Below are 24,859 nucleotides of genomic sequence, written 5' to 3'. Positions count from 1 at the left end.
TAAATATATCAGTTATTTGATTGCATTCAGTTGCCCTCTACTGAATTATTTTGTACAGTATACATCCTGTCCTTATAGTGATCATCCCTGTGAAACTTATTTCTTGTCAGCTGTTTATATGAAAGTTCTTGGGTAGTCTCAGGCAACTCCATGAGCAGATCTTCACACTGCCAATAAATCTTCCAATGTGAGAAGACCTGCCAAAACTCAACTCAGATTTTTCAGCAGTTGTCATTCAAATATATACCTAGAACCTTATTTTGGGCAGTGCTTATGGACTGAAAGGAGAGATCAGTGTCCAGCTGCCTTCTCTGTCTTCCTACCTTGGACATACCTTAAACGAGTGAAGCTCTATATCACCTAGGCCATTGGGCAATTGTACTTGTTACATGACTCTGAAATCTGTTTGTTTGTATATTATCTCAAACTGTATGTCTTCAGAGGGAAAATGGAGACATTCCTCCTTCACAGCTTTTACTTGACTAAAAAATACAAGTCTTTCCAAAACTGCTGCTTTTTCTGATCACTTCAAGGAATCAGGTCAGTCATTTGTTGAACATTTTTGCGACCTACAACATAGTATTTTCACCATCCCTAGACCAATTTAAATAAAAGTTACTTGTGTCTTTAATACAGTATGCACTTTTAAAATTTTTGGATCTTTTCTAAGAACATCAGGATAAAAAATACCATCCTAGACAACTGAAGATTGAACAAGTCCTCTAAACTGGATTATGCTGGAAATAGGTGAAAATAGAGTGTATACAAAGTCTGTGTAGTCTTCTGTTAAATCGCAACTCATCTGCCAAGCTATATCTTGCTGCATCAAATATGTTTTGCAAGACATTTACAAAAAAAAATACAATAGTAGTGTTGTGTATTATGCCATTCAAAATCAAGCAATTTTAAGTAATGGGTTATACAAACAAGTACATTTTTAACTGCTATAGATACTGATACCTTATTTAGTAAATCAGATAAGTGTTTTTCATTTCATACAAAGTTTGGCACTGCCACATATTTTCCTCATCCTCAATATGTGCAATTAGAAGAGTTAAAGGTAAGCAATATGCATTTTTTAAATTTTGAAATACAACACTGCTGGAAAGTTGTGTTCTGTATGAGCTCCTATTTAAAATTCTGTTTATTTTGTAAAAATAGTCTCTTATTCTGCTTCTGCAGTTTCACTGCAGATCTGTTGATTTGTTCTTCTGCCTCCTGGTATGAAAGTCTTCATAGCAAAAGGGACAAATCACACAGACATCTGAAAACATCTGCCACAAGAAAGCTAATTTCCATTTCATTTTGACAGTGGAGGGAGTTGACTCTGTAGGTAACCAAAGCATTTTCTCACAGATTGCTAGCCATTAATAGAATGTCAGGCATTAGGTGTGTTTGTGATAGACTGGATATTAGAGGAATTATCTGAACACAACATTCCCTCCTTTCTATGTCAGCAGACTTTTCACCCTGTGCTGGAGAATGATTAAACAAGAAAATAAAAGCAGCCCAGTAGGGCCATAAATCCTGTGGTGCTGCAGATGTGGATGCAATATAAACCAAGTAAATTGTGAATCTGTTAGGCTTCTACCTCAGCAAAGGTAGAGGCAGAAGTCTAATGGCTTAATCTAAAATTTCACCAGTATGACTGTAGTAATATTTCTGAAAAAATGTTGAATATCAATACTTAAGTTACCTTTTTAAGCAGATTAAAAAAAAAAATAAAAAAAAGGTGAAATATATGGCTTTCACTATTTTTCTCATGACTGCATGTGCAAAGAAATACCAAAAGCTCGTAGAAACTGTAAATCCAACAACATTCTTTTATGTTAATTTTCACTTTAAAAAAGTGAAATAATGCAAATCCAGTAACCACTCGTATTTCTGTGGTTTTGCTTATTTTTTATCTGGGACAGAAACTTTGTTGCTTCCTTTCTGAAGAGATTTCTTCACATTTGCATATCTTGTGCGTGAATATGACTGTTCAGCAATGTTGTAAAAAACTGTAAATGAAGTTTTATGGTGTAATTAATCTACAGGCGTCTCCTATAAATAAACAGATGTTCTCGTGTACTATTGCCCTCCTTTTCACATTCGTGTCTTATGTCAGACCTTAGTTGAAACAGGTTTTCAAGACAGAAATGAAGCTGAAAAAGTCATCTGATGAGAAATATGTTCCTCTTAGTTACTATGAAATTTGGTTTGCTTCTTTGCTTGCACTTTTTATTTGTGTTTGTGTTGGGCTTATTGTACTTTCATGGTTAACAATCCAGGAGTTAGAACGAGGTAAGTAACCTTTAACCTTTTCAGGAGTTCATCAGTAGAAGTTCAGACTTTGAAGACAGTGTCATTTTAATTTTATTTCATATTTCATGCTATGCTTTTAATGCTTTTGGATGGTTGGTTTGTTTAACACTTTCCTTCTTTCCTCCCCTGGAAACTGATGTAAACAAAATAAACAAAAATACAAGCACTTGAAGCATGTCTGAAGTCAGAGAAGAATTTTCATGTCTTAGACTTTGGGAAAGGTTCTTGGAATGCAATTGACACTGTAAGGCTTTGGTTATTCAGTCATGTTTACCCAATAGTGAACATAATATTGCAAATTGTTTGTGAATTTCTACTTTTTTTCTCCATGTGTAACATTTGACTTTTAAAGATATTCATAATCCACTAGAGTCTCTGGGGAATTTTAAGGTGTTCTGCAACTCAAAATCTTTTTTTTTTTTTTTTTTCCATCTTTTAAAATGTATTGCTATGAGAGAGATCTTGCATTAGACAGTCAGCTCCTAGCCTTGTGTAAAGTTAGGAGGAGGTATTTCTTCTTATCTAGACAGTGCTCACAATGTGATACGGTCACATTACTGATGATCAAAGTAAACTAAATTTTAAAGATCTACATAGCAAGATTTTGAAATGGAGCTGAAAATTTGATTTCAAGATTTTTTGAGGTATATGTTGACTGTGCACTGGAAGGCCACACCTGGAATGCTGTGTCCAGTTCTGGTCTCGCTAGTACAAGAGAGACATGGAGTTTCCCGTGTATCTTTCTTTTAGAAGATGCATTGCTAGGAGCTTTTATCACATATAACTAATAATAAAACACTTAAAACATTATGTGTGTCATATAACAACAAAAAACCCTTTACTATTTAAAAACATTTGTTTAAATAGATTTGCAGTTGATGAAAGGATAAATGACCTTTAAAGAAGCTCAAAGTAATCTACTGTTACAGGTTGATATTACGAAATTGGCGTCACTAGGTTGTGCTGTCCGTCACAAGCTGTTTATTATTGTGTTTCTCAGTTATCTGTTTTTTTGTTTGTTTGTTTATTTTGTATTAAAACTCATTTTATGTGTTAATACCTTTAAAAAAAAACTAAAAATACCGCTGGTAATGTAACTGGTAAGCAAAATGATGTTTTCTGTCAACCACATGTTAATGTCTTATTCAGACCTTAATCTGAAAATTTCCAGTGTGTTGTACAGTGAGGAGATATTTTTAATGTAGAGTGAATAGTTTTATGCATATCTCATATGCTATAGCATATTAAAAATCAAGATCAAATTTGCAGTAAGGACCAATTATTTAGTTTTGCATAAATTCTTCTGGCATTTCATTTATGTAGTGGTAGGAAATTTCAGGTCAAAAATAATTTAACTAGTCTGACACAAGTGTTTCCAGTGTTATCATCAAAAACAATCTACACTTATATAAAAACAACACTACTTTTAATACAGAAAATGTGAAGCAGTAATTCTTAATATTTTTAATCAAGAACACACACACACAAAAACCAAATTCGCAAGCCATCATGCTTCCAGTGTCTCCTTGTCCCTTGTGCTAGACATAGATTGATATGCTACACAGGTTCATAGAATCAAAGAGTAGATGATGTTGGAAAGGACCTCTGGATGTTATCTGGTCCGAATCCTGTGCTCAAGTAGGTCCACCTATGACTGCTTGCCTAGACCCATGTCCTGAATGTTTCTGAATATCTCCAAGGGTGGAAACTCTACAGCCTCTCTGGGCAACCTGTTCCAGTGCTCAGTCACCCTCAATGTAATACTATTCTCCTTTATGTGTTCACAGTGCTGCTGGAAAGTTCAGCATTTATTATGAAATAGAAAATAATGAGGACCAAGGACAAATAGTATTCACAATATATTTACAATTGTAGATACTGTAGTTTAGTTGAATATTGTCTCAAAGTTGTTGTTTTTTTTTTTTTAAATCAGCACTAGACAAATATCTCAATACAAAGCAAAACAGGTAAAAATTAGTCTATTGATGATCTCTGTGGAATAACACGTAATCTATTTCATTTATTTCTATATAATTCAAATTACTTAATTTTGTTTTTAATTATCCAGTTGAAACAGGTGGGAACAGTCATCTCTACATGGGAACATTTAAAATAGTCTCTGGGACAATATTCACTCCTTCTTTGCATGATAGATCATCAGCTGACTTCAAAATACTTGCCTTTGATGTTGAACAGTTGGTAAGAACCTATTGATCTCTGGTTAAACCAAGAGTATGTGATAGCTATATTAATTTCCTGACATGACCTGCTGTTGATGCTTTTCTACTCTCTTCAAAATGTGATAGTGAGGGTCCTAAGCCCACTCAGAACTCAATATATTTTTTATCTGTGAAAATCCGTGAAGCATCAAAGAAAATGTTAGCTTCTGTAGTCTAGGTATAAGGAGGAAAAAAGGAGGAAAAAAGTCAGTATTAAAACCATGAATGCATTGTGCAACGTTGTATTTTCAATTACTGTATTGGTTCAAGATTTCTCTTCTTTGTACAGATACAAGAAATTTTTCAAGCAAGTATTCTGACAAATGAATTTGAGAGATGTGAAATTTTCCAGTTCAAGTAGGTACAGTTAAATTATACTTCTCAAATAAATGTTGTCAAAAGTCCTCATTTAGCTATTTCTCTCAAGTGCGGTTAACAATATCTTGCTTTTCAAGTCATCCTTTGTATAGCATTCCTTTCACTTCTTATGTCTTCTAAGTGCTGCTGTGGAAAGTTTGGCACAGCTGTGCTTCCCTGGGCAAACTTCCTTTTCAGATTCCTGTATGTCTGTGCCTTGACCAAACGAGGCTGAGGACTAAGACCAACTCACAATTTTGTCACATTTTCCATATGTGACAGAATTGCTAAAAACTTTTTTTTTTTTTTTTTGCCAAGATTTGTTAGTTGTGCTACATTTGCAGGATTGCTGTTCTTGCCATCTAGAAGAAAGTTCAGGACAGTGAGCTCCTGTTGGCATAAGCTGAGGCGAATGGAAGTGCACTCAGATGTCCCTATGGACAAAGATGTATTTATTTCATAACCCTTCAGGTGTTTGCACAGGGGCTGTCACTTGACACCATGTAAAGGATGTAAAGCTGCATCCTGTGTGTCCTAGAGAGTGAGTAAGATAGTAAGAGCTGCTAAATTAAATTTTGTTTGAACTCAGTTTTCAATACCTTGTTACACTGGATGTCCTACAGAAGGCTATCTGGCAAAAAAAAAAAAAAAATCTGGTAAATGGAGTGAAGTCTGTGGTATTAATTTCACTTGCACTGTTCTTCATAAAGTCTTGATTCTACAAAACAAGTGTACTGCTGTCTCCCACTATTTAACAGTTCCAGAACACTCTTCATAAACTTTCTTTTTTTTTTTTTTTTTTTCCCTACAGGAAGCCTGAAGAAGGTCATGAAAACTTCACGTCTCAAACTGGGTAACTACATAGAACAAAATACATAGGCAAGAGACAAGGAGATTAATTTAGAAAATTACTCTGTGGGACAATGAATAATTTAAAAATGTGTTTTAGGATTTGATAAGTCTCTCTGAAGAGCATATGAAGTTTGATATAATCCGTACCTTTCCTCCAAAAACGTTCTTCAAGATTAGAACAAAAGAAAACGTAATAGTCTCTGGGATTGTCAATTCAGAAGAAAAATGGTAAAAGTAAGAACAGTGACATAGATAAGAAACTAGCTAGAAAGGAAGGTATATTGTTTTGTGTTAAGCTTGCTTGTGAAAAGCTACTTATACAGGGGGGCTGATCTCAGTATTATGTGTGATCATATGTAACCTATGTTTTAGAAAAATATTTCTGCTGAAGAAAGGTCAGGTGACACACTATAATAAGCAGTAACAAAACAGAAAAGAAGATCAGGAGTATAGGAGAACTGAAGGACCTTGAGGAATGAATGACAAAATTAGTTACCTTATATGCAAGACGAGGCAATGAATAAAAAAGTGGTCATTACATGACAGCTGATGATGTTAATAAACATTTTCTCTGTAGAAAATATGAGAAAAGGAGGAATTCTATATATGACAGTACAAGAGGCAGTGGGCACAAACCCACAAAAGAGGCCCCATCTGAACATAAAGAAAAACCTTTTTGCTGTGGGGGTGACTAAGCACTGGAACAGGTTGCCCAGAGAGGTTGTAGAATCTTCCTCTGTGATGATATTCAAAGGCCATCTGGACATGGTCCTGGGCAAGCAGCTGTAGGTGGCCCTGCTTGAACAGATGGGTTGGACAAGATGACCTCCATAAGTCCCTTCCAAGCTAAACCATTCTGTAATATTGTGATATCAGCTGTTCTTTCTATAACTGTGATATAATTGCTTTCTATACATACATAAAATGGACAAATATTTAGATGAGATAGTTCAACTGAATGACCATGCTGGCAAAAGAAAAAGAGATATTTGCCAAGCGCAAGTACATGTATGCTGAAAATGAGAAGCAGATTTGAAGTAGAGCAATCATTTGATTGTAATAGTGAGGGCATAAAACTAATTAGAAAGAGGTAAAGTATGATCACCTTATGAAGGGTTTTATAATATCAAGGGAAAGAAGTAGGCAACAGAGGAATAGGTCCCTCCCAGGCTGTTGTCCCTGAGTGGATAGGATCCAAGTAGCAAAATAAGGTTTCTGAGCACACAGTAGGACGTACCAAAAATTTTGGTATTGAAGATAAAGACATCTCTAAGCTAGTTGCTCAGGACTCACTTTTATAAGCAATGAAAAAAAAAAAAAGTTACTTTTAGAGTTTTTTCATCTAGTTTATTCAAATGCCTTTTTAGGAGGAGATCAAAGAATAGCTCATTTCCTTCCATGACCTACAACGAAAATCTAGATATCTGCACTGTAAATATCTATATTTGGTCAAATGAATTCTGCCTCTGTATCTTGACACTGAAACCAGAGAAGTCACACAAAATCTGATGTCTATGAATGTTAGATCTTGCTTTTAATATATCAGAAAGTGTCTGTCTTCATTTTTACTTTGAAATAATACTAGTTTATCTCATAAATGATTTTCTGTTTGACTCTCTTCATTAAAAAAAAAAGTGTTTATCTCTTCTGGCAACCTTGTTATTTTATCCTTGAGACTCTGCTGAGTCACAAGGATAGCAATAAAAGCTTTTGTTTACTCAGCATGGCCTAGAGATTATCAGAAACAAATAAGAAAAAGGAGAGTTCTTCCGTATACTGCAAATTGTGCTCAGCACAACTGCAAGCTTAATCACCCCGTATCAAAAAGCATTTCTGAGTCTGTTGCCATTGGATATTAGAAATGCTTAGGAATAAAAAAGATTATACCTAAAATGAAGTAAATGGAAAACAAATGAACAAACAAACAAACAAAAAAACAGCAATCATCATACTTTGACACTACCTTATTTTAGCTACAAATATAAAATGTAATAATAGTGTCTAGGAGGGATGGGAAAGAGACAAAATTCTAGATAAAATTCAGGCCCCACAGAAATTAAATATAGTTTAACCACTTATTTCAAAATATCTGTGATTTCAGCCTTTACTGTTTACTTATGAGAATACAAATAATCACACAACGGATCCTCATGGATGCAGAATCCATACATGATGTTTGATATATAGAAGTGATCAGGTTGTGTTATATCTTTTATAATGTGAACATTTCAGGGTTGTTAATCAATATTTTAGAGGTTAAACTAGGAGAGTTCAATAATTAATAAACCTACATCTCCTTTGGTTGACTTGAATTCAGCTCCATTGCAGCAATTGATATCAATGCTGTTATTTTTTGTCTCCCACATTGAATATAAGAGTTGCAAAAGAAAGAATAAATGTTTCTCTAACATTCAAAGCTACCTGTTACTTAAGAGCTATTTCTTCATGTGTCATGTTGACCAGCCAACACTTTATGATACTTTGAGTTTTCAAATGGAATCCTGAGGTAGAAGGGACCCACAATGGAACCTGTGTTGGAATGAAATATTGTCAAAGTATTAACTAGCAAAATTTCAGATTTACTGCATTATCTTGCTTAACTAACCATCTTCTCTGTTTTATATTGCTAGTGTTGCTGTGATCTTCAACCTTTATCTTACCCAGAGGGTAATGGTTGAGAAAATAAAAAATGAGTTGCTTTTGGGTATTGACGCAAATACAACTGGTTTTGTTCAGACTTTGAAAATTGATGTGAACAGCATACAAATCACAGGTAATGCTAATAAACATATATTTTGATACAAAACCTTGAGAACTGCAGTTAACATGTGCAATATCTTTGGATCCCAACCATCAGAAAGATGTTCATGGTTGTTCTCTTTCTCCACCACACAACCTATATGAGCAGGTGAAAGAACCTTGTTACCTAGAAAGTATGAATCAGCTTAGCATATGTTCACTAAGGAAGGAACAAAGGACAAAGTAGTTAATTACAAGTCATAATCAGTGAATTTCATCTCTTTTACGTAGCATAACATTTGTAATTCCATTGCCCCTCAAATTAATGTAATTAAGCCCCAACTGTGGTATTTCATATGTAAATGCAATTATCATTTTGTTTTGCTAAAGAATATGGGAAAGGGCTCAGCCTCATAGTGTGTGAGGACTCATTTATTGAAAAGATATCAAAAAGAATAACAAACTGAATACAGAATGTAGCTTCTGGAGAAGTATGCCCAAGGAATCGACTTCAAATTTCTCTGATACTTAGGTGAAATGTAAATGACTAAATTAGTATAATACTAATAACTAAATTAGTAAATAGTGTAGACTAAATAGTGTAAATTTAAAGACTAAATGATTTTAAATTCAGCAAATATACAAATATAGTGATTTTATGCAAGTATGAGAAAAATTTTCAAAGCCTAAATGGAAGCCCAGCAAAATCAATGGAAATCTTTCTTTTGACTTCAATAAGCCTCCAAACAGGCCTTCATTGGAGATAATGATAATATGTAATTTGAATCCTTAGAAGTGGAAGATGACATCTGAAGACCTGATGGAACTACTATTAAGTAGCTACCAATTGCTTAAGAAGAGTGTGGCATTTGTTGTGCAACATCTCTTACTTTATTCCTTGCTAAGTGCTTCAGATATTCAAAGGCTAAATTCAGCATCTTGATATCTTTATTTTTCTTTACTACTTGCACCACGTATAAGTTGTTCTAAATAACTGCAAATCACTGTGGGAAGTGATTGCTTATTGTGCTTGAAAAATGCCACCAAAGGAAATTATGAAGAGCCTGTTAGAAGGCTATATATCTACTGATGAACTTCCAAGTAGTCAAACTTTTCTCGATGTGCATCATTAAAATGCCTCTCTTCACATGAGATTTCATGTGTCCATTCCATCAGGAGTGCTGCAGTAAAGTAAGAACTGTAACTAATGAAAAATCATAATCATACATAGCACTTTTACTTCCTATATGTCATTATGTTCTGCAAGAGAAGTTTTATTTCTATTTCAAAGAGGGAGGGAACTATAACACTGTAATCAGGTGTGATTTGCTTGAAATCAACTTCCACAGTGACTAAAAGTAGCTTTCTTTCTTGCAAATCATCCCAGGTTAATTTTAATTCATTTATCTGATCTAAATACTGTCTATGACACAGGTGCTCTGAAAAGCTCCTTTGTATAAAAGTGTCAAGATAGAGATTTTCCAGATGAGGACATTTTATGTGTGAGATAATGAATAGGGATTGATTGAAAGAGGAATTAAGAGACCTTGTCTTCTCTGGAAGGTGAGAGTTTTGGAAAAGGCTGGGAACATTGTGAAATGGTCAAAAGGAGGGATGCAGGACACTGCTAGTGACTCAAGAGAAATAGTCACAGCTCGTTTGTTGTTTGTTTCTTACCTTCATTTTCCTGAGTTGTATAAAACTAGATACTGCACTATAAAAGGAGTTTATAATGAACTTCCTTTCTTCCAGAGTTTGCTGAAAATCTTACTACAATGTTGCCTTTAACTTCATCAGGTCAGTATCCTTCATAAAACAGAAACTATTTTTTGTTATCAGTACAACAGAAGAAACAAGAATTGTTGTTCAGTTGGTATAACTTAGCAAAGCTGCGTTGACTGTAATTGAGTCTTGACAGGTAGGGTCCATTCAGTGATAGTTAGCTGATCTTCATCATTTCTGACCATTTGAGAAACCAGTGATCTAATGCCTGTACAAAAGCTGTAAGAGCTTAATTGGAGGATTAAACAAAAGTTGGATCTCTGTCAAACAGCTGAGTCACAAGCTTAAGTCTTTACAGATTCAGACAGGTAAATGAGGCTAGCCTAACCACATGCTATGGTTACTGATATACTAAGCAGTGTTAGTAGACTTTCATTCCACTGACAGTATGAAAGTCTTATGACAAGCCAAGATAATACTTGACGTTTTAATACTTGGCTTATATGAGCAAAGTATTTTTCAGTAGTCTAACGTAGTCATTGTTGAGCAATCATTACTACACTTTATTACCAATGGTACAGCTGAAGACTGATAATATACTGGTTTTCTCCTAGCTATCCCTTCCTCTGGTATGCCGTTTCAATGTGCCTGTGAGTCCTAAGGTCAAAAGCAAGAAGAAAATGGGAGTGAGGGGGAAGTGCCAGAGGAAGGGAGAAGGGAGCTGGGAGTTGTTGGCATCCCACGCTGGAACTGTAAAAATGTTTCTAGCATGGATTCATTCCTCCTTGCTCTGAGGAAACTTGCTTGAGGTCACAGAATTATCAAATATCCTGAGTTGGAAGACACCCGCAAGGATCATTGAGTCTAACTCCCAACTCCGTCATTTTTATATGCTCACTAACAGTCAACTTCTTTGTTCTTTCTTTTTCAATTCAAAGACCACATTTTACCCTATGTGGTATGTTTACATCTGTTGGAACTTGGTTGTGCTCTCTCCGTTGAGCCTAAAACCAGCTTTATCCACCTCACATGTTCCTTAGATTGCTTAGTAATTGACCACATGAGGTTTGTGCTTATACTACTGATGCTTTCGTCACTGTCCTATGCTTTTACTCTCGTGGCTTTTGTTATCAGCTTGCATGTGCACTTTGGGGAGCACCTGTGACAACCCGTTTTTTTCTCAACACCCTTCAAGGTGTAACTTCCTGATACTTGTCTTATTAGAAAAGCCTGCTCATGCATGCGTCCATGTTTCAGGTCATTGAATGGTTCATTCTTCCCAAAATAATGGTCCATTAAATGATGCATAGATAGGTATGTATATAGGTAGATACATACGTATATAATTCTTTACAAACTACTGTGAGGCCATGAATGATGCCCTTCCCTGAATGCAGCTTTGTGAGAACAGTCCATCCAGATGCACCCTCCCTGCACCTTCTGCTGGGCTCTCCTCTCTGCCAGAGGAGCTGTGCCCTCACGTTTGCTGACATGGAATGGTCCATAATCCATTTAATAAAAACTGGCCTAGCTTAGCTTAATAGTGTTTGCTAAACCAGCACATTTTGGTAGAACATTACTAGGAAGTCCTCTTGCAAGTTTCTCCACTAGTAGGTATGGAAAAGCAGGAACATCTAACAAAAGTAACTGTCTGTAATGTCCAATGATCAGCAACTTCTGCCAGCAAAAGTCTGGTGGTAAACTATAGAGAAGGCCTTACTGTACCTCCTACTATTCCTTCTAGCCCATCATCTCATCAACTGAGAGAATCTGTTGACTGTAATGACAAAAATTTAAGTCTTAATGTAGTAAGTAAAAATAGTACAGAGGCATACTAATCCAAATTCAAAGAGGAATAATTGACCTTTTGGGAACCAGAAACTCCAGAGACATCCTCAGTAAGAGGAAGATTGCTATTTAAAAAAATCACTAGTGGGAAAGTGTGTTGGAACAAGAATTCAATTTTTTTTTTTCCAGAATGTTTTTCGATTTACTATCATTAATACAAATCCATTTGTGTACCTAGACATTTGATTATTTCTAAATACGTATAAACATTATGTCTACGAAGCTGGTGAAGGGTCTGGAACACATGCCCTATGAGGAGTGGCTGAGGGAACTGGGGTTGTTTAGTCTGGAGAAGAGGAGGCTCAGGGGAGACCTTATTGGTTTCTACAACTACCTGAAAGTAGTTGGGAGTAGTGTGGGGAGCTGGGGGTCGGCCTCTTCTCACAGCTAACTAGTGATAGGATTAGAGGGAATGGCCTCAAGTTGCGCCAGGGGAGATTCGGATTAGAAATTAGGAGACATTTCTTGTCAGAAAGAATGGTCAGTTATAGGAACGAGTTGCCCAGGGAGGTGTGGCATCACCATCTCTGGGGGCATTTAATGAAAGGTTGGACCTGTCACTTAGGGACATGGTTTAGTGGGTGATATTGTTGGTAGGTGAACGGTTGGAATAGATGATCTTGAAGGTCTTTTCCAACCTTAATGATTCTGTGATGAAAACATTTATGTATATATTTCCAGTATGTAAATGCACAAATACTACACAGATTTGAGTCTCCTCACATGCTGAGATTACCAATGTGTTAAGCAATGTTATTTATATTAAAAAGTACTTATACATTCAGTCATAATAAAGTCATAACCTGTCTTTTTCCAGCAGATCCCATGAGTCTAATTACAAGCTCCCTGACATCAGTTCCAGGTCAGAACTTGTTTATTTACCAAGAAAACATTACTTTTTGTTTGTTTGTTTTTTGTTTTTTTTTTTTTTTTTTTTAATAAATTAATATATATAAATATATACAGAGAGAGAAGTTACTGAAATGTATGGGACTATGTATAGAGGAATGAGATTTAAAATACACTAGGGTTCCATATTAATTTTCTTATGTTTATTCTGACATTTGACCATCAGGATCAAACCAATTAAGGTGGCGTTACTATATCATTACCTAAGCTGTGGGTTTGGGGATGCAGTAAATAGTGCAGATCTCATAAGATCTGAATATCTGCTTCTTGGTTCTGCCGAAAAAAACACAGAGGGGCTACAAGAGAGCACAAAGTAGAGTTCTAACCCAGGGTTTGTGTTTGCCCAGTTTCAGAACAACTCACCACAAGCAAGTTCACAACGTCAGGTAGGTAACCTCATATGGGGAAAAGCAGAGTGGCTATAAGAAACAGTCTGAGATCTTAGAATTGACTGTTTTTGTACATTGTGTTCTTATATGAATTCTTGCATCCCATTCATGCAAGTATACAATATGCAGGTTTACTTCTTATTTGACTAGGGAGACCTCTTAAAAAAGAGGTAATGTATTAGACTGTACATTCTACAAAAATGCTTCGTGTATTATACACATACTGATATGATAATATTGATATCACAATATTGATACCCATACTGAATGCTCATTTTTGCTTCATAATATTTGTTCATGGTTTTGGGAAATCTGTAACTGATAGCAAATTCTCACATTACTTCTGATAATGGAAAGACAAAGCTGTTCAAATCTTTGAAAACCTCCTCCAGTCTCATTAAATGGTGAAATATATATGATATTTATAAGCATTTTCTAACTGGTCTAATGTATTTACTTCCATTTCTTAGTTGAGTACAGAAATCATATTGCAATTTAGGGTAATTTGCTGTTTCAAAAAGAAGTCAAAATGTTTTACTAGAAAATGTTAATTTCTTTATATCCAGTAGATGGCAATGCTGTTTAGTTTTATGAGTGGAAGAATAAAGCTGGAATTGATCATGTCATTTTTAAACAATGTTTTCTTGTGTATTGGGCTGTACAAAACATACTCTGAGATTATTGGTAGAGGTTTTGTTCTTGGTCTAGAAAGCACAGTCTCATCTTTGCTCATCTGTGGCAATTCGTTTGTTGACACTATCACGTCCAACACTTGTCTTAAATATTTTTGGTTTATTTCAGCTACCAGTTGGGTTCAAAATGGCAGCTCTTTTCCTTTACACTCTTTGTGTTGCTAACATGTAAAGCATTTTGTAAAGCAGTATGAAACGCTACGGTACGTCCAAACAAATTCCAGTCTTTGTCACTTATACTGAATATCTTACACATATTTACTTAATCTGATTAAAGAGTAAGAGTTGCATGAAAAATAAATCAAACAATAATGTCTAGAGGATACAAGAGGCTGCTGCTTTACAAATTAATATTTTTGCTGCTTACATAAGAAATTTTAGCCTCTACCTCTGAGCATTTAGTGAAGTAAAGAAAAGGAGCTATGTAGAGAATTGTGTATTTTCATAATATTTAATAGAATTTTCAAGAATTATTAAATTGGTACTTATCCAAAGCTGATATTAGCTGCATGTTTTTGTTTACTTTAATATGACCTACTTCTTAGTTCTACAGATATCTAAGACTTTTACAAACACCTTATATTCTGTGGATGAACATCTATGTTCTAGCAAAATGCTATCAGCAAGATTCCACAGTTTTAAGGATCAGCCAATGTATTCTTTTTTTGCAGAAATTTTTCTTAGCTAACGAATTTTATTTTTAAATCTGAAAAGAATCAGGTTTCTGATATTTCTAGTATTTCCAAATCCAATCCTAAAGGCTTTAGTTTTCAAGATATGCTAATCAAAAAATAAGTTTTTTATCACAATGAGGTTCAACATTGTGATGTGTTGAGATTGAAAAAAATAAACTGAATTATATTAAACTCAGAACAGAGATTTTTCTCTGTTATTTAAACCAAATGACAGTTTTCTCATGTTATTCAAGCATAAGAAATTGGAAAATGTGTTTATTATATTGCATAAAATAGTATATTTAGGTAGAGGAAGAAGATGGGAACTCATAGAATTTTTCTTCCAGCCCTACTCCAAACTTAGTTTCAAAATACTATGTCACTTCTCAGAACTTCTTCACTCTGTTCCAAATTTACCATTTTAGTATGTGATATTTCATTCCAAACTTTTAAAAATGCAGTTTTGTAAAACACAATAGAGTGGTTGATTTGATTTGTGCTAGAGTAACCAAAGGTAAGTCAATTTTCCTTTGTAGTGTAACTGCAATACTGCTTTGTTGTTATTGCTGTTGTCCTTACTATTTCAGTTGAGTGCTTGCCACTTGATGAAGTTTGTGCTGATGGTGTAACCTGCATTAGAAAAGATTTATTTTGTGATGGAGTCTTGGACTGCCCGGATGGTTCAGATGAATCTGAAAAAAGATGTGGTAAGAATGTAAATCCCTGCAGAACAGTCTTTTCGAACATACTTAAACCTGTCAGTATTCTGTAAATAATTTACAGCCAATAAATTGCATAATGAAGTCTAAATCAAGTCTAGCAAAAATAATAACAAGAGGGGTTGTTATAATAATATTATTGTAAATTGATTTTTTTTCTTTAAAATTCTCATTAAGAAAGAATATGCTGAGTAAATAAATAAATATCACAAGCTGGCTATAGTAATATAGCATAACATCAAAATTCTTATTTAATATATAAATATTAAAAACTATAAATAAATATAAAATGCAAAATAATGTCAAAATTTCATATGAAGTTGTGTACTAGTAATATCAAATAATGTTGTTTCCAAACACATCAAAATTATGACCCTATACAGTTATAAAATCACATTGCCCAGTAACAGAAACAACTTACTGTCATATTTGGAATCAGAAGAGAGGTTTTGCTTTTGATTCCAACATTAGGAATATCATCATACATAATACTACAAACAACTTTTCCCAATAACATATTCTCTGATACAATAATATTGTATCTCGGTATACTGTATCATATAGACAATGTATTCTTCTTACTAATTTATTGTGAGGTAATTGATTTTAGATTCCTACATAGAAAAATCAGGCAAGGAATAAGCTAATATACCAGGGCCCATCTTTAAATTTCTGCAGTGTTAGCTGTAAAACATCTGGCTTTTCCTGCTAAAATCCCCTATGCTTCAACTAAAAATGTACTCTCTAATACTAAAGCTTTACTGAATGTACTATATGTTTAGATAAGTTTGTATAATTTCTTGATGTGCTTTTATTAAAATTATGAATTAAATTAAATGATAACTGAAATTTGCCCTTTGAGAAATAATTAGATGCCATTGAGGATTTTGAAGAGAACTTAAAACTACTCATAAGGCAATAGAGAAAATGATTTTTTCATTTCAGTGAGAACAAATTTAGATCAATGAGACACCTTTTTGAAAATGTAGCTACCGTTCAATCAGAAAAGTTATTTTTCTTAACAAAATCAGCAGTCTGTCGCACACGAAGGAACACCTACTCTCTCCTGCCTCCACATTCAGAGACTTAGGTGGGTTGGTGAGTGTGTACTGCATTTTGCAGCCACAGATGTCAAGTGTGACTCCTGCTGTGGCAGGAACTGTAACTTCGTTTGTTGACCATGCACTTGCACATCTGACACAAATGTTTGATTTGCTGGCACCACAGTGAGAGATGCAAGATGATGATGTAAACATTTGGGCAAAAAGCTCTAGGAGACCCTGCCTGAGCAGGGGATTGGACAAGACGACCTATAGAGGTCATCCTTCCAATCTCTGCTATTCTGTGATTCTGTGAAAATGTTACAGAACTACGACCTGATTGGTATATGACTGAATAAAAAAATAAATAAATAAATTGCATCCTTCACGACCAGTGAGCTTATTTGCCTAGCTTCCCTAAGCACCTTTTCATGCAGCTGCCAATGCTCCATTTAGCAGTGAGCACTGAAATTGTACCAAGGATTCTGTTTGTGTTGCTAGTTACCAAATTGTGTATGCTGCTTTTTGGTGGGGAGGCATATGTGTTAATGTTGCCTGCATTGCTCTTCACAGTCTCAGCTCCCAGTCTCTAAAGTTTTCTTGCAAAGAGAACTTTTTAAATTTTCTGGGAGACGTTGGAACAATGAACTCCCTGATTATTTTATTTTATTTTATTATTTTATTTTATTTATTGTATTTATTTTATTTTATTTTTAATATATCATTTGTTAGTAAAGGAATCTGGAAAGCTTATTTGTGTTCTGCTGTGAGAACATATTTCTGAGCTCTCCTGGGAAAAATGGTGGGGTCAGTCTAGTTTGAGTTTTCAGAAGCATGTTAAATGTTGGACTCTGCTTTAAAAACAAAGAAGAAAAATATTTTTTAGAATCTGAAATAATTTTAAGAATTTTAATATAGTCATTGCAAGCCTGTTTCTGAAGGCTGGTGGCATGCTGACCCCATCTGCAAGTGGAATCTTCTTTAGAAAAAAGGCGAATTGCAGACCTGCCCATTACCTTCACTTTTCTGAGTGCAGACAGCTCAGAAGGGAGACTTAGTCAGGCCCTTTAAGGAAAACATCCATCAAAATACTTTGGTAGAGTATCCACTGAAATGCATCCAAATCTTTATTTATCATAACAGCTGCCTCCAGCTAGATCATAACAGTGATGAGCTCTGAGCAGGTCTCTCTACATTGGGGAAATCTGAAGGTCCTAGGGTAGCTTCAGCTAGACCTTTGCTCCATTGGAGAGGCTGAAGTAACACAACTCCAAGGAGTTATTCAGTCTTTCATTTCTAGCATCACACTGTTTTTTTAAGATGTGGGTTTTGGTTTTGGTATTCTGGTGGGCTTTTAGTTTTGTTGTGGATAGAGCTAAATAAAAAGTGCAGATCCTTATAATAGTTAATAATTAGTAGCATACATCTCATAAAAACAAATGCTTTTTAGTTAGTATTAATTATTAGGTCTCATTTCAAAAGTTTTGCTCATGATTTTAAAGATACTACAATCACACCTGTTACATAAGAGAGAATTTAATTGATATTCATACATTGATAATTCACCTGCTTGCATTCAGAGTTATGACTCAGCTATGCCCTGGAGCCTGTGCATGAATTCTATTTGAGCAGAGTTTTTCAGCTGAGGCATAGCCTCTGATGCACATGCCTTTCTGGATCTGATTTGCATCTCTCCCTGACTCTCTGCAACATAAAAGTTGTGAGTGCCCTGCTCCTTTCAACTGAGTGTATTATTTCTTGATCATAGCCAAATTTCACCAGTCAGTAAAGAATATGCACAACTGAGCTGAAAACTACAGGAATATGCATACAACTTCAAATGGGCAGAAAATCATAAAGAAACTAGCTGTAGTTATAATTTGCTTTAGGTAGCTGGATGGGTCATCCCTGATCATTATCACTATTGCCTGGTATTTCCAAGCAATTTATTCAGTTGCAATTAGATTGGCAGATTCAGTTCATAACCTTAAAGAAATGCAATTCTGGCTAGGGGAAAAATTGTTGCTCCATCACACTTACTTTACATTTTCAGTCTTAAAATTTTCCATCCAAAAAGCAGAGAGCTTTTCTAAATGTATATATTTAGATTTCCTAGCAGACTTTGCAAAAACAGAGGAGTGAATGGCAATAAGCCATATGCACGTTTGGGATACCTGCCAATTTTTCCATTCCTTTGATTTTTCACTTATGTCTCATCCCTAGAGTAACAATACAATCACATAAAAGCTAAAAATGTCTATATTTTCAGAAGTGCTTCAGGGTTTTACAATGAGATTTACAGGTGATACATGATTCTTGCTACAAGTGTTCTTGCACACAGTGGAGTTGCTGCTGTTTAAGCAACTTGGTTTGTTTTTTCATCTTGATTATTTTTCTGTCTAATACTTCTGAGTTTATAGTATGTTAGCAGTTTTTAAATACAGGATACAAGTGTGAATTTTAATGGTCTCTTCCTGTCTTAGACAGAACTCAGGAAAATCTAAGATTCTTAGCAGAGTTTCAGACTACTGAACACCTTCATTTTTGCGTTTATTGATGAAAATTATCTTGAAAGGTTTATTTCTGGTTCTGCAATGAGTGCAGTAACAAAAGACCAGTGCAAAAGTACAGTAAGCAATTTCAATGAAAGGGTCTCTAGAGAAATGTGAAAGTCTGAACAGCACCTATTAATAATATCCAGCAACGCTGAAAAGCAGCCATGTAGCCTGTAAGTGTAAGGAAAGGGGAGACTAGAGGCTGAGCCCAGAAGGTGTTCACTTTGCATCCTTTCTTTACAGTTATTATATGTCTAGGCTAATATTTTGTGATTAGATACCTCACAACATTACTAGAGTATTGAGAGAGATTAATCATATGGAAGCCAGCAAGTAATGCACTGCTCTTGGCAGAAAAAGGGCCTATTGAATGAAATATGTGGGCTTCATCTAACCAGTTTGAGGAGCTTCTCCCTGGATTTCAAGGATAACAGGATTAAGTCCTCCTCATGTGCCCTGTATGCAACATAACTAAATAGAAATGGACACAGATGCATGTTGGGAAACAGTTAAAGTAGTTCCTACAAAAGATGTCTCCTGTCTTAGAACAACTGAATTAGAAAAACTGAAGCTCACATTAATTTTACTCTTCTCTCAACACTAGTAGCACCAAGAGAGAGGACGTCTAGTTCATATCATTTGTTACTGCTGCACTGACTATCTTGTACTGGGATCAGCTGCTTTGCTGTTCCTGTTCATAGTATCTCTTACTGTTTTTGATGCTTTTCTGTGTTCCTCATACCTATTGGTTTCCATTTGGTGACTGCATGTGGAAATAGGTGGGCTGACACCTGAAATTCATCCCTGGAGTATAGTCAGAGTTTCATTCTGGTATAAATGAAAACTAAGCTCTTGGATGTTAGATAAATGATATTTTTTGTAATGTCTCCATTTAATGTTTTTGTTAATGATTTCTTCTTTTTGTCTGCTATTTCAGAATGTTTTATAAATATTGACTTTGGAAAGGTATCCATAACGTTTTCTCTGTTCATTAATTAAAGAAATTGCACTGTTTGGGGGAGATGGTTGTAAATATTAGCCCATTGGTAAAGACAGGGAATGTATGAATTCAGATGGACAGAAAAAGTACTTCTATGCCTGCTCTAAAAGTGTAGTCTAATCTCATAAAAAAGTTATATAAAATACTATATCTCTTTCATGGACCTGTTTTCTCTATGTATTTAAAATTTTACATGGTCTACTTTCCTCTCAACATCCATGAAGATTGCAAAATGGAACATGTTTCTATTCCAGCTTATGCATCAGACAAAATTGTTAGCGAAATTCATTTTACATGGTCCTTATTAATACAATATTGACTGAGCCTGACAGAAACAAAGCTTAATTTTTATTTTGTTTTTGCTGTCGTGATGGACAGAAAGAATTTTATGCTTTTAAAATGAACAGACAAGGAGCCCTGATTTATTATTTTATATAATAATTTCCCAGAGGAGTACTATGTTCAATAAAATTTCAATTTCCAATATGATTGATTATTCATCATTTGAATAGTCATTATAGGTATGATTTCATTTCTGATGTTAATGAAAATCTCTATCTTATTTCTGGTTATAAACTTCAAATTGATGAACTTACCTCTCCAGATAGTCTTGTACTGTACTGATTATATCCTTACTTGAAAGCTCTGTGATGCTTTCTTGAAAAAGGGAAAAAAATAACTTCAGAGAGAATCCTGGCATAATGTTCAGTGAGGATGCAGCAAAGTCTTAAACAATGTTTCAGTGTCTTCTGCAATTATATAATTCAATGTGAATTAACATTTCCAATCTTTCTGAGGTTTAGAAGTACAGATTATTTTTTTTTAAGTAATTGATTTTTAAACTGAAGAACATGCATGAGATGGTATAATGCACCAAGTAAACAAAACTAATAAAAGCCTTTTGAAAAATTACATGATGATGGATGAGATTTACCTTAGATGAATGAACTCGATAGCTAGCAGGAAACTGGGAATATCCACTTATCTTTCTGAATACTTAGTAATATGTAAGGCGAGGAACAGGGAGATCATAAAAATAGAGAGACCAATAGTGAACCATATCCCTTCTTGCATTTATTCACGATATCAAGTTTCTGATAGTGCATGAACAGTTTCCTCATTTAAAGTAGCTGTAGATAGGAATTATTAAGGCAAGATACTTTTTCCTTACAAAGGTAAAAAATAAAATGAAAGACAGTTGGATTAGTTGAATCCTACTGGATTTTAATGAGTTTGATTAGTTTATATTAGTTTGGATTAGTTGGATTGTCTCTGATTTAAACTTGAACTGTCTGTGCTGCTTTTTTTTTCACATATAGTAGTTTGAGTTTAAGTAGTCATAGGAATTAGAAATGAGAGTGGGTTGGCAGTGTGTTTTAGTTTATCTTCCCAGTGTGGCTTACAAAGTATTTTCTAGGTAATACTTGTAAACCAGTATCTAAGGTCACTCTCATTTTGACTCTGCTTCTGTTTTTCAAATGACATTTTGACAAATGTTCTTCATTATATCTTTACAGCTGCAGTTTGTGATGGAAAATACATGCTGACTGATTCCTCTGGGTCTTTTCACTCTATGAATTATCCGAAACCGTATAATGCAAATATTGTTTGCCGATGGATTATACTGTAAGCCATTTTCCAACAGTTTTGTAGCTAAGATTTCTTTGATTATGAGGTGTTGTTTTTTTGTGTACCTTATGCCATTTCTATTCTCAAATACCCCAGCATAGAAAATACATAATACATAATGGCATTTTCTCCCTTGTATTTACACAGCTTTTCTTTAAAGACTTGCAGGCCTAAAACCCATAACTATACCACAAATTTTCCCACTTGCAAGGATTCTTTGGCATGATTTTGATAAATCTGGTGGGTTACATGCATGCGAAGGAACAGATTTTTAAGCTCACAACAAATTATACAATTCAAAATAATTGCAAGATATCAGTTTCAAAGTATTACAGTACATACCAGTCTTTAGGTACTGTTTTTGTATAAGACATCCCTGTTATTAACAGCTGGAGTATTCAAGAATTCCCTTGTTCCTCTTTATAGCCCAGGGAGAACAAAAAGGTAGCCATAGTACGTGATAAATCTCATCCTCAAGTACTCATCTAAAATAAGTCAATGGTCATGAGTTTTAAGCTCCTTAAAATCCACAGAATGATTACCAGTTCAAAAGTTGCAGCATTGAGAGACAGAGATTCTGATCATGGCTTTGTAATAATAGCCGTTCTTTGATTGTGAGAAGTATTAATTTGGTAGAAGAGTTTCAAAATAGTTTTTCAAAATAGTTTAAGGAAATACCTTTAAAATTGGAAAAGATTTGAAATTCTCATTCCCAAAGGCCCCTTTCACAATACTACCCTTTGAGCTTGTTCAGGACTTTCATCTTCACCTTTATACTTCAGGGGAAAGTCATAGTTTTTCTTGTCTTTAATACATTCATTCCTTCTCAGCTTCAACAGTACCATTCACCAATAATTACAGGCCACAGATGATGTTAAAATACAGTGTGTTACAGGAAAAAGCACAAGACTGTATATTTCAGCACATACGCCTGACTTGTTTCTCAGTTCGTGGTGTTACAGAATTTGAGCATAATAAATAATTTTGTCTCAAGTGAACTACTGCCTTCTAAGCTGTTAATTTTGCTTCAAAGGCTGGTGTAGTGGCAAGAGGCAGTGTACTGAGTAGGTGTCTACACGGGCTCTGTAACTGTCAAAAACTTAGTTTGGGAAATACTCATGGATAATTGTGAATAATACAGTACAGGTGCTGCAGATCTGTGTAATTACAGATTGATCAATGACAAAAGCAAACATCTGGTTTTATTTTCCAGTTATCTGCTTTAGAAAATTGTAGTATCACTGAGAGTAAAGGCCTGAAAAGTTCAAATTTTGGGTCCCTTTAGAGCAGAATTGTTCCTATGAGGGAACCTTTTGGGTTTTTCAGTTACCAATGAGAGATATTTTGTACTATTATTTTTATTATCCATATGAAAATGTGCTAAAAGTTATAACACATCCAAGATTTGCTTTGTCTTCTGCCTTTCTTTCTGTCTAGAAAAATTTCCCTGTTGTCGTTGGGTAAAACATTTACATTTTCACCCCTCTAACTATTCCGTGAATGAAGAAGTAATTTCTTCTCCTTTCAAAAGTAAGAGCAGTGAGTTCAATGTTTCTCCAACAGATTAGTTTATCTTTGCTTTTCAACTACTGTTTTACTCTTTTCAAACTAAAGATGTTTTTTAACTGACAGAAAAACATTTTTCAAAAAATGCATATACTTACTTCATGTTTCCCTACTAGTCACTTCTGATGAGCACCAGTAGATTGTTGTTCAAAAGTTATTTTTACTGAGTCTCTTAATTAGAGAAAGCAAACAAACAAACAAAAAACAAAGACAACAACAACAAAAATGATGACATAAGAAGCTAAGATAATTTTGATATTACAGCTTTAGAATTTGGACTACCATGTATGTAACTGCTTAAATATAGGTTACTACAGCAAAACAAAACCCAGCAATTTTTACACTTTTGTTAAAATGACGTCTGCTGTTAAAACTACTGGGTGATATTAGGTTTGATAACACATTCCCAAACAGTGGTTTCGAGATCCTCAAATCTTCATGTAAATACTGTTTTGTGTAGGAGACTTTTTTTTTTTTTTTTAACTTTTGGAAGACAGATCTTGATACACATATTGATACCATTATACCACTTCTCTGACTTGGTGAATTCTGCTTGAGCAGTTAGATGTTATCACCTATCAATAACATGCACTAAAAAGAGATTTGAAATTAATGATCCACAGAGAAAAAAAAAAAAGGACTGTCCAACTGAATAGCATGCTCTAAATTTTAAGAAAATTGAGTTCCTAGAATATACGTGACTCCAGTGAGTAAAGGAGTAGTTCTACTGTTACAAATGGTTAATTCTCTATTCCATCCATAATTTTACAAACTAAAAGTTAGCCAAATAGCTAATCTTGATTAATAATATCGATTGGTGTAATTTCAGTTTGCTTCTGAACTGATTGTTGTTCAAGCACACAATGAATTTACTACAGTCAAAAACAAGCAAACAACAACACCAACAACAACAACAGCAACAAATATTACTGGAGAACATGGCTCTTCATTTATTTTTTTTTCTGGTTTATTTTCCTGTTATCTTAGAGTGCCTCAAGGGTTGTCGATTAAACTGAACTTCACTTCTTTTTATACACAACAATTTGCAGACAATCTAGATATTTTTGAAGGTATAGGACAAAACAAGACTTTAAGAGGTAAGGTTATTTTTCAGTTGATACTGTTTTTTCATTAATAACATTTAAGTGGTAAAATAAGTGTTAAAAATGTGAAAAAAAAAACCCTATGTGTGTATGTCTAAGTGAAAGAATGCATCTGTATACAGTTTTCCATTAGACAATTGATCTTGATATACTTAAATGCTCTTATGAAATAACCAGAAATATGCTTACGTATATATAAAAAATCACAACAATTTTACAGGTCTTATGTGAACAACAGGTCTTATTTGAACAATCATTATAACTTGAACAGTGCCATGGTCTTTCTGGGTTTGTGTTTCATTGGAAATACGTTGTCAGATGATCCTTTAACATTGCACACAGTGAAATAAAATTAAGGCATTTAAACTGAAGCTGATAGAAGTTCTATGGTGCTCCCTGCAATTTATTATATGCATGACGCTACTACCTCTATATTCTATTCTGGAAAACTGGGATTCTCACCATTTTTCATGACTCAGTCTGTCCAGCTGAATTCCATCACAGATGGAACACACATACTTGGAGATAAATATCTAGAT

At 34.5% G+C, this 24,859-nt stretch overlaps 1 protein-coding gene across 1 annotated transcript in view; it reads left to right on the top strand.

Moving 5' to 3' along the window:
- Positions 1-1,299: 1,299 nt before the first annotated feature.
- The window catches only part of TMPRSS15 (transmembrane serine protease 15), a 57,715-nt gene continuing 34,155 nt past the window's right edge, over positions 1,300-24,859 (top strand). The window contains exons 1-11 of the mRNA XM_066977596.1: positions 1,300-2,286; positions 4,376-4,506; positions 4,816-4,883; positions 5,695-5,736; positions 8,366-8,508; positions 10,227-10,271; positions 12,862-12,906; positions 13,301-13,339; positions 15,296-15,415; positions 21,540-21,648; positions 24,205-24,314. Coding sequence (XP_066833697.1) covers positions 2,142-2,286; positions 4,376-4,506; positions 4,816-4,883; positions 5,695-5,736; positions 8,366-8,508; positions 10,227-10,271; positions 12,862-12,906; positions 13,301-13,339; positions 15,296-15,415; positions 21,540-21,648; positions 24,205-24,314 — 997 coding nt within the window. The 5' untranslated portion in view covers positions 1,300-2,141. The remainder of the gene's footprint in view (positions 2,287-4,375; positions 4,507-4,815; positions 4,884-5,694; positions 5,737-8,365; positions 8,509-10,226; positions 10,272-12,861; positions 12,907-13,300; positions 13,340-15,295; positions 15,416-21,539; positions 21,649-24,204; positions 24,315-24,859) is intronic.

This window comes from Anser cygnoides, chromosome 1 (assembly GCF_040182565.1).
Source record: "Anser cygnoides isolate HZ-2024a breed goose chromosome 1, Taihu_goose_T2T_genome, whole genome shotgun sequence".
In the NCBI taxonomy this organism is placed as follows: Eukaryota; Metazoa; Chordata; class Aves; order Anseriformes; family Anatidae; genus Anser; species Anser cygnoides.
The sequence above is the reverse complement of the archived record's forward strand: the minus strand, read 5'-3'. Positions and strand labels throughout refer to the sequence as shown.